Consider the following 9265-nt stretch of genomic DNA (forward strand, 5'->3'; position numbering starts at 1 on the left):
TGGGAGTCATCATCAAGGACACAGTCTTGAGAGAGCAATGTGTTATTGAGATCATCTGGACGGTATATGTGCCAAACCCTGTTAAGGCCTCTATATAAACTTCTAAAATTCTAGCAGGTGGATGCAGTGATCTATTCTTCTTGTGGCCACCCAAGACAAAACTTATATGTAAGTTCCTTTGTTATTGAAAATGCCACCTACCAATATGGAATGGTCTACCTCTTTCTTTGATCTCTCTTTGCCCTCCAGGTATAGGGGCCAGTCTACAAACCAACAGTTGGAGATTTCAGTAGACCTCTCTCAAAAATTAATAGAACAACTAGAAAGAAAATCAACAAGGGAGGATATAGAATTCAACAACAGTATCTAATCAACATTTCCAGAACACTTCAAACAATAGCAAAATGAATATTATTTTCAACTGCCTACATAATATATACCAAAATAGACTATATCCAAGGTCATAAATCAAACCTCAACAAATTGAAAGTAATCCTAGAGTGTGTTCTCCAACTACAATGGAAGAAAACTGGAAATTAATAACAAAAACTTAAGAGGAAAAACTTCAAATACTTGGAATCTGAAAAATACACTTCTAAATAATCAATGGGTCAAAAAGGAAGTCTCTAGAGAAAAAAAAATATAGTAAACTGCATAGAAAAGAATATATTCCATATTAAAATTCATGACACAAAGTTAAAGCAGTGGTGGGGGGTAAATCCAATAGCACTAAATGTATACAGTATATGAGAAAAATAATAAATCAATAATCTAAGTTTCTACCTCAAGAAACAAGAAAAAGAAGAGCAACATAAACCCAAAGCATACAGAAAAGATAAAATAATAAAAACAGAAATTGATGAAACAGAAACCACAAAAAATAAAGAGCTCACTCTGAAAAATGTCAATAAAATTGACAAACCTCTAAAAACTCTGACAAAGAAAAGAGAGAACACACAATTTACCAATATTAGAATGAAACAAGGGACTATCATTACAGGCTCTGCAGATATCAAAATAATAAAGATATAATACAAACAACACTGCACATAGAAATTTAAAAACTTAGATGAAATAGATCAATTCCTCAAAAAATACAAACCACAATTCACCCCAAATGAAATATTATTTGAATAGCTCTATAGCTTTTAATGTAATTGAGTTCACACTTTGAAATGCCCCCCAAAAGTCTCCAAGTGCAGATAGTTTCACTGGAGAATACTAGCAAAGGTTTAAAGAATTAAAACTAATTCCACGTAATATCATCCAGAAAACAGAAGAGGAGATAACACTTCTTAATTTATTTTACAAAGCTAGAATCCTGATACTAAGACCAAACATGACAGAAAAAGAAAACTATAAAACAATATCCCTACAAATATAAATGTAAAAAATCCTTAGCAAAATATTAGCAAATAGAATTCAGTAATATGTAAAAAAGAATCATACATCATGACCAAGTTGGGTTAATTCCAAGGATGCAGGGCTGGTATAATATTTAAAAATCAATCAGGATGTCACCAAGATGACCCAGCCTCCATTCCCCCAACAAAGATCAACAATTAGATAGCTATCCACAAACAAAAATAACTCTGAAATAGGTCAAGAGTCCACTTAAGAAGCTTCAGCAACCCAGTGCAACAAAACCCTGAAAATAACCACATAAAAAGTGTGGAACCAGGCTCTCTGCTCCTCCCCGTTTGACAGACAGCCGCGAATTCTGGTGCAGTGCCAGCCGCGTCCCTGAGACACGATGGTGAAGGTCGGAGTGAACGGATTTGGCCGTATTGGGCGCCTGGTCACCAGGGCTGCTTTTAACTCTGGCAAAGTGGATATTGTCGCCATCAATGATCCCTTCATTGACCTCAACTACATGGTCTACATGTTCCAGTATGATTCCACCCATGGCAAATTCCACGGTACAGTCAAGGCTGAGAACGGGAAGCTTGTCATCAATGGAAAGTCCATCTCCATCTTCCAGGAGCGAGATCCCGCCAACATCAAGTGGGGTGATGCTGGTGCTGAGTATGTTGTGGAGTCCACTGGGGTCTTCACCACCATGGAGAAGGCTGGGGCCCACTTGAAGGGCGGGGCCAAGAGGGTCATCATCTCTGCTCCCTCTGCCGACGCCCCCATGTTCGTGATGGGTGTGAACCACGAGAAGTATGACAACTCCCTCAAGATTGTCAGCAATGCCTCCTGCACCACCAACTGCTTGGCTCCTCTGGCCAAGGTCATCCATGACAACTTCGGCATCGTGGAGGGACTCATGACCACCGTCCATGCCATCACTGCCACCCAGAAGACCGTGGACGGTCCCTCTGGGAAGCTGTGGCACGACGGCCGAGGGGCTGCCCAGAACATCATCCCTGCTTCCACTGGTGCTGCCAAGGCTGTGGGCAAGGTCATCCCTGAGCTGAACGGGAAGCTCACTGGCATGGCCTTCCGTGTCCCCACCCCCAACGTGTCTGTCGTGGATCTGACCTGCCGCCTGGAGAAAGCTGCCAAATATGACGACATCAAGAAGGTGGTGAAGCAGGCGTCAGAGGGCCCCCTCAAGGGCATCCTGGGGTACACTGAGGACCAGGTCGTCTCCTGCGACTTCAACAGTGACACCCACTCCTCCACCTTCGATGCCGGGGCTGGCATTGCTCTCAACGACCACTTTGTCAAGCTCATTTCCTGGTATGACAATGAATTCAGCTACAGCAACCGGGTGGTGGACCTTATGGTCCACATGGCCTCCAAGGAGTAAGAGCCCCCTGGACCACCAGCCCCAGTGAGAGCAAGAGGAAGAGAGAGGCCCTCAGCTGCTGGGGAGTCCCTGCCCCAACTTATCCCACAAAACACTGAGAATCTCCCGACCTCCACCGTTTCCATCCCAGACCCCCTGAAGAAGGGGAGGGGCTTGGGGAGCCCTACCTTGTCATGTACCATCAATAAAGTATACTGTACCCCCCAAAAAAGTGTGGAACCAGACCTTTGCATTGCCGGCATCTTCCCTTCCACCATGCCAGCAGTGCTCAGCCCCAAGAGGGAACTCTCCCATTTGAAAGAGTAACCTCAGTGGGAAAGGGACAGTGGAGTGAACAACCAGCTTCCCCAGGCTTTCAGAGCACTGCACAAAGAATCCATTTCATTTTCACCCCACCCAGAGACTGGCAAAGCTGAGATGTATAGAGATGACCAGGAACAAAGAAGGGCTACCAGTAACAGTCACAGAGCAGGAGTGACTGGTTACCAATGACCTACTTTGCAGAAACCACAACAGTTTTTGCCAGTAAAGAAAGCAACAGCCAGCACAGCCAACGTGATCCCCCCCTGTAGATTTCATGAGTTTTTGCCCCACTGGTATTCAAGTTGACAGCTTTTTCTGGGACTGAATTTGGTCCTATATACTGTTACTTGCCTACACCATTGGGCTGACCCAAAACCTGCATGCCTCTGGTTCAACCCGCATCACTGGCTTCCACTGCCAATAGCCATTCACATACCTACGGGGAAACAGTTTAGCCAAAATACTGCATGCCAATAGCCAGAACTCATGCACCTGGTTTGGGGCCCAGATCCAGCTCTGTCTTCTGTCACTGGCTTGCACCAATGGGCTCACCTAAAGTTAGCCCTTCCAGCTATGTACTTGCATGCCGCCAGCCTGATCCCCATTAACAGCATCCACTGCCATGTGCATGTCTGCAGAATGACCATGCCTCCACAGGAGTGCATGTGGATGGCCAGGGCTGGCCCAGGTAGCTGCTTGTAGGCTGATTTGGACCTATCTCCTGTCACTGTGCTCACTTGCAACTAAGCCCTCCAGCTGTCTCAATACATGCTTCCATTGTCATTGTCAAAAATGTAGACCCCAATGGCCTAAACAAATGAGTCACACCCAGACCTGGAGCTGCAACACTCCCCTGTACTTGGTACTCTGCACCCCTAGACATATGGCCACAGCACACTCCAGCATGCCATCACCCACAGGTGAAGGTCTTTTCTACTGAAATCAGTCCATAAAGGTTGGACGAAGTGACTGCTTCTTCAAGTTTTCAGACAACTATACAAGACTCCAGGGATCAAGAAAAATCACAGAAATATGACAATACCAAAGGGATACGGTAAGCTTTCAGTAACTAACCCCAAAGGACTAGAGATATGTGAAGTGCCAGACAGATAATTCAAAACAATTGTTCTAAAGATTTGCAGAGAGTTACAAGAGAACATAGAAAAAAGATTTTAATGAAATCAGGAAAACAATACAAGAACAAAATGAGAACTTCAACAAGGACATAGAAAACATTTTAAAAAACAAAAATTTTACAGCTGAGTAATACAATGACTAAAGAATTCAATAAAGAGCTTTAAATGCAGACTAGACCAAGCAAAAGAAAGAATTAATGAGCTCAAAGACAGATAATTTGAAACTATTCAGTCAAAGGAGCAAAAAGAAAAAGGAATAAAAAATGAATGGGAAGAGAGGAATATAGAGGTAGAATAGGAGGACCCTACACTCATCTCCTCCCACGAACACAACTAGATAACTATCAAATCATCCTAAATACCCCAGAAATCAACCTGAAGACTAACATAACAAACTCCACAACTAAAGGCAGAGAAGAGGCCACATCAAAGAAGGTAAGAAGTGCAGACACATGGTTTAGGGGAGAAATGAATCACAGGTGTGGTGGAGGGGAGGGAGCCATGGTTGGTGAGAGGAGCAAGAGAGAGAGAGGAGCACACAGGGGAATGAACAAGGAGAATGTTTCCCCAAACTCATTGGCTTGGAAAATGACAGGGGAAACATTAGTTTGTACAACCAGTGAGACTTAAAGCCTGGAGTCAACAGACTTGGCAGGGGTAGAACTAGGAGGGCACTGCACTGCTCTTGGAAAGAAGGCAGGCAAACAACCCAGAGACAGACAGCATGGAAACAGTGATCTGAAGAACACCTGGGGCACACAGCAAGGAGATTATTCCATGCTCTTGGATTGCATCTTGAGAGGCAGCATTCTTTGAGATGCATCTTCAGGAACAAAGGAGCTGGCTGGCACCATTTCTCTCCCCCACCACTCAATATAAACACAGAGCCACGTGTGGGAAGCAGCACAGCACTCTCACTGACTGCCTAACTTGCTTACACCAAGCCACACCCCTCCCCATGCTCTCCTGGAACTGCCCTTTTCAGCCAAACTTTCCTCAGTGCAGTTGGCCCCTCCCCAGAATACCAGTACAATCCCCTACTCAAACCCCATCTCCCAGTCAGAGAGTTCTACAGGGCCTCAGTTCTAGTGGAAGTAGTATGAAGTCTCATTTAACAAGCAGACCAGAACACACCTAGTTAAAACTAGCCACATTCAGGACAGGGACCAAAATTACCCACAGCAAACAAGGAGAGTCTCTGCAGACCTGAAGGATAGAAAAGCAAAAACACAACAACAGAATGCATGCAACACACACTAGAGACAATCACTGAAGTGCCAAGCTGTGGGCATTTCCTGACCTCTTCTTTACAAGGCCATTACTTTCAGGATCAGGAGACATAACTCACTTTTTCAACACACAGAAGAAGGCAGAGACTTAGACAAAATGCCAAGGTGGAGGAATTTCTCCCAAATAAAACAATAAGAAAAGGCCACAGATAGAGATCTAAGCAAAACAGATGTAAGTAACATGCCTGATGGAAACTTTAAAGCAAAAATCACAATATTCACTGGGCTTGAGAAAAGAAGACATCAGTGAGACACTTACCAGAGAGATAAAAGAGTTAAAAAAGAATTAATCAGAGAAGAATACAATAAACAAGATTGGGAAAGGCTTGATATAATGCACAGCATGCTGGAAGAAGCAGAGGAATAAATTAGTGACATAGAAGACAAAATAATGGAATATAATGAAGCTCAACAAAAGAAAGAAAGGATTATGCAACACAAAAATAGACTTAGGGAATTCAGTGACTCAATCAAATGTAATAACATTCATATTATAGGAGTCACAGAAGAAAAAGAGAGAGAAAAGGAAGCAGAAAATTTATTTGAAGAAATAATGGCTGAAAACTTCCCTAATCTAGGGAGAGAAAAAGACATCCAGATCCATGAGGCACAGACAATGCCAATCAAATCAACAAAATCAGGCTAACACCAAGACATATTGTAATTAAATTTGCAAAATATAATGATAAAGAAAAAATCATACAAGCAACAAGACATAATAATTCCTTAACATATAAGGGAAGACCCATAAAGTTAGCTGGGATTTCTCAACAGAAACTTGGCAAGCCAGAAGTAAGTGACATGATATATTCAAAATGCTGAATGGGAAGAATCAGCAGCCAAGAATACTCTCTCCAGTAAGGTTATCATTCAGAATAGAAAGAGATAAAAAATTTCCCAGGCAAACAAAAACTAAAGGGGTTAGTGGCCACTAACCAGCCCTGCATGAAACATTAAAACTGACTCTGAGTACAAAGGAGAGACCAAAAATGACAAAGATAAGAAAGGATCAGAGAAATCTCGAGAAACAATGGTAAAACAAGTAATAAAATGGCACTACATACATATCTATCAATAATTACATTGAATGTAAATGGACTAAATGCTCAAATCAAAAGATATAGGGTGCCAGAATGGATAAAAAAAAAAAAACATCTATATGCAGCCTACACGGGAATCATTTTAGACATAAAGACACCTACAGGTTGAAAGTGAGGGGAAAGAGAAACATTTATCATGCAAATGAATATCAAAATAAAGCCAGAGTAGCAATACTTATATTGGACAAGCTGGACTTTAAAACAAAGACTGTAATAAGAGACAAAGAAGAGCACTATACCATAGTAAAGGGGACAATCAAAAGAGATCTAATAATTGTAAACATTTATGCATCCAACATGGACAACCAAATATATAACAATTAATAACAAGCATGAAAGAACTCATTGATAACACAATAATAGAAGGGGCCATTAACATCTACTTACATCAATGAAAAGATCATCTAAGCAGAAAATCAACCAGGAAACCATGTCTTTGAATGACACACTGGATCAGATAGATTTAACAGATATATTCAGATCATTCCATCCTAAAATAGCAGAATACACATTCTTTTTAAGTGCACACGGGACATTCTAGTGGTTCTAAGAGGGAAGTGCATAGCAATACAGGCCTAACTCAAGAGCAAGAAAAATTTCAAATAAACAACCTAACCTTCCACCTAAGGGAGCTAAAAACAGAACAAATAATACACAAAACCAGTAGAAGGAAGGAAATAATAAAGATTAGAGCAGAAATAAATGATCCAGAAACTAAAAAAACAATACATTAGATCAATGAAACCAAGAACTGGTTCTTTGAAAATATCAACAAAATTGATAAACCTCTAGATAATTCCTTGTAAAAAAAAAGAGAAAGGACACAAATAAACAATATCACAAATGAAAGACAAGAAATAACAACTAACACCATGTAAATACAAACAATTGTAAGAGCATATTATGAAAAATTAAATGCCAACAAATTAGACAACCTAGAATAAATGGATAAATTCCTAGAAACATATAACCTACCAAAGCTGAAGTGGGATTATATAAAAAATATGAGGAGACCATTTACCAGCAGTTAAATTGAATCAGTAATCAAAAATCTCCCAACAAACAGAAGTCCAGGACCAGATGACTTCACAGGCAAATTCTACCAAACATTTAAAGAAGAGTTAATATCTATTCTTCCCAAACTCTTCCAAAAAATTAAAGAGGAAATCTTCCAAATTCTTTCTATGAGGTTAGTATCACCCTGATACCAAAACCAAATAAAGACATCACAAAAGGGGGGGGGGGACTACAGGCTAGTATCTCTGATGAACATAGACTCAAAAATCCTCAAAAAATTACTAGCAAACTGAATCCAAAAATACATTTTAAAAAATACACCATGATCAAATGGACTTTCTCCCAGAGATGCAAAGGTGGTTCAATATTTGCAAAACAATCAACATGATACAAAACATCAATAATGAAAAATAAAAACCATATGATCCTTTCAATGGCTGCAGAAAAGCATTTGACAAAGTACAACAGCCATTCATGATAAAATCCTTCAACAAAGAAGGTCTGGAGGGAACATACCTCAACATATTAAGGATCTTATATGGAAAACCCACAGCCAATATCATACTCAATGGGGAAAAACTAAGAGATTTCCCCTTAAGGTCAGGAACCAGAAAAGTATGTCCACTCTCACCACCGATATTCAACATAGTATTTGAAGTCCTCGACACATCTCTTAGACAACAAAAAGAAATAAAAGGCATCCAAACTGGTAAGGAAGGAGTAAAACCCTCACTATTTGAAGATGATATCATATTCTATATAGAAAACTATAAAGATTCCACCAAAACACTACTAAAACTGATAAATGAATTAAGTAAAGTTGCAGCATACAAAATCAATGTACAGAAATCTGTTGCATTCCTATACAATATTAATGAAGCAGCAGAAAGTGAAATTAATAAAACATCCCATTTAAAATTGCACCAAAACAATAAAATACCTAATAATAAGCTTAACCAAAGAGGTGAAAGACCTGTTGTCTGAAAATCATAAAACATTGATGAAAGAAATTCAAGATGATGTAGAGAAATAGAAAGATATTCCATGATCATGGGTCAGAAGAACAAATATTAAGACATCTACACTACCCAAAGCAATCTACTGATTTACTGCAATTCCTATCAACATACCACCAGCATTTTTCACAGAGCTAGAACAATCCTAAAATATGTATAGAGCCAGAAAAGACCCTGAATATCCAAAACAATCTTGAAAAAGAAAACAAAAACTGGAGGTATCACAATTCCAGACTTCAGGTTATATTACAAAGCTGTAATGATCAAGACAGTATGGTACTGGCATAAAAATAGACACAGGGATCAACAGAACAGAATAGAAAACCCAGAAATGAACCCACAACTATATGGTCAACTAATCTTCAACAAAGCAGGAAAGAATATCTAATGGGAAAAAGACATTCTTTTCAACGAATGGTTTTGGGAAGACTGGACAGCAACATGCAAAAGAATGAAACTGGAACGCTTTCTTTCACCATACACAAAAATAAACTCAAAATGAATTAAAACCTAAATGTGAGGCCTCAAACCATAAAAATTCTAGAATAGAGCACAGGCAGTAATTTCTCAGACATGGATCATAGCAACACCTTTCTAGATATGTCTCCTGATCCAAGGGAAATAAAAGCAAAAATAAACTATTGGGACT

At 39.9% G+C, this 9265-nt stretch overlaps 1 protein-coding gene across 1 annotated transcript; it reads left to right on the forward strand.

The window, feature by feature from the left end:
* The first annotated feature begins 1694 nt into the window (after positions 1 to 1694).
* LOC112834502 (glyceraldehyde-3-phosphate dehydrogenase-like) lies at positions 1695 to 2770 on the forward strand. Its single transcript, XM_025885967.2, has one exon. The coding sequence runs from the start codon at positions 1754 to 1756 to the stop codon at positions 2753 to 2755; it is 1002 nt and encodes a 333-aa protein (XP_025741752.1). The 5' UTR covers positions 1695 to 1753; the 3' UTR covers positions 2756 to 2770.
* The last annotated feature ends 6495 nt before the right edge of the window (positions 2771 to 9265 follow it).

Source organism: Callorhinus ursinus, unplaced genomic scaffold (assembly GCF_003265705.2).
Source record: "Callorhinus ursinus isolate GAN/ISIS: 27379988/994484 unplaced genomic scaffold, GSC_fseal_2.0 scaffold40, whole genome shotgun sequence".
NCBI lineage: Eukaryota > Metazoa > Chordata > Mammalia > Carnivora > Otariidae > Callorhinus > Callorhinus ursinus.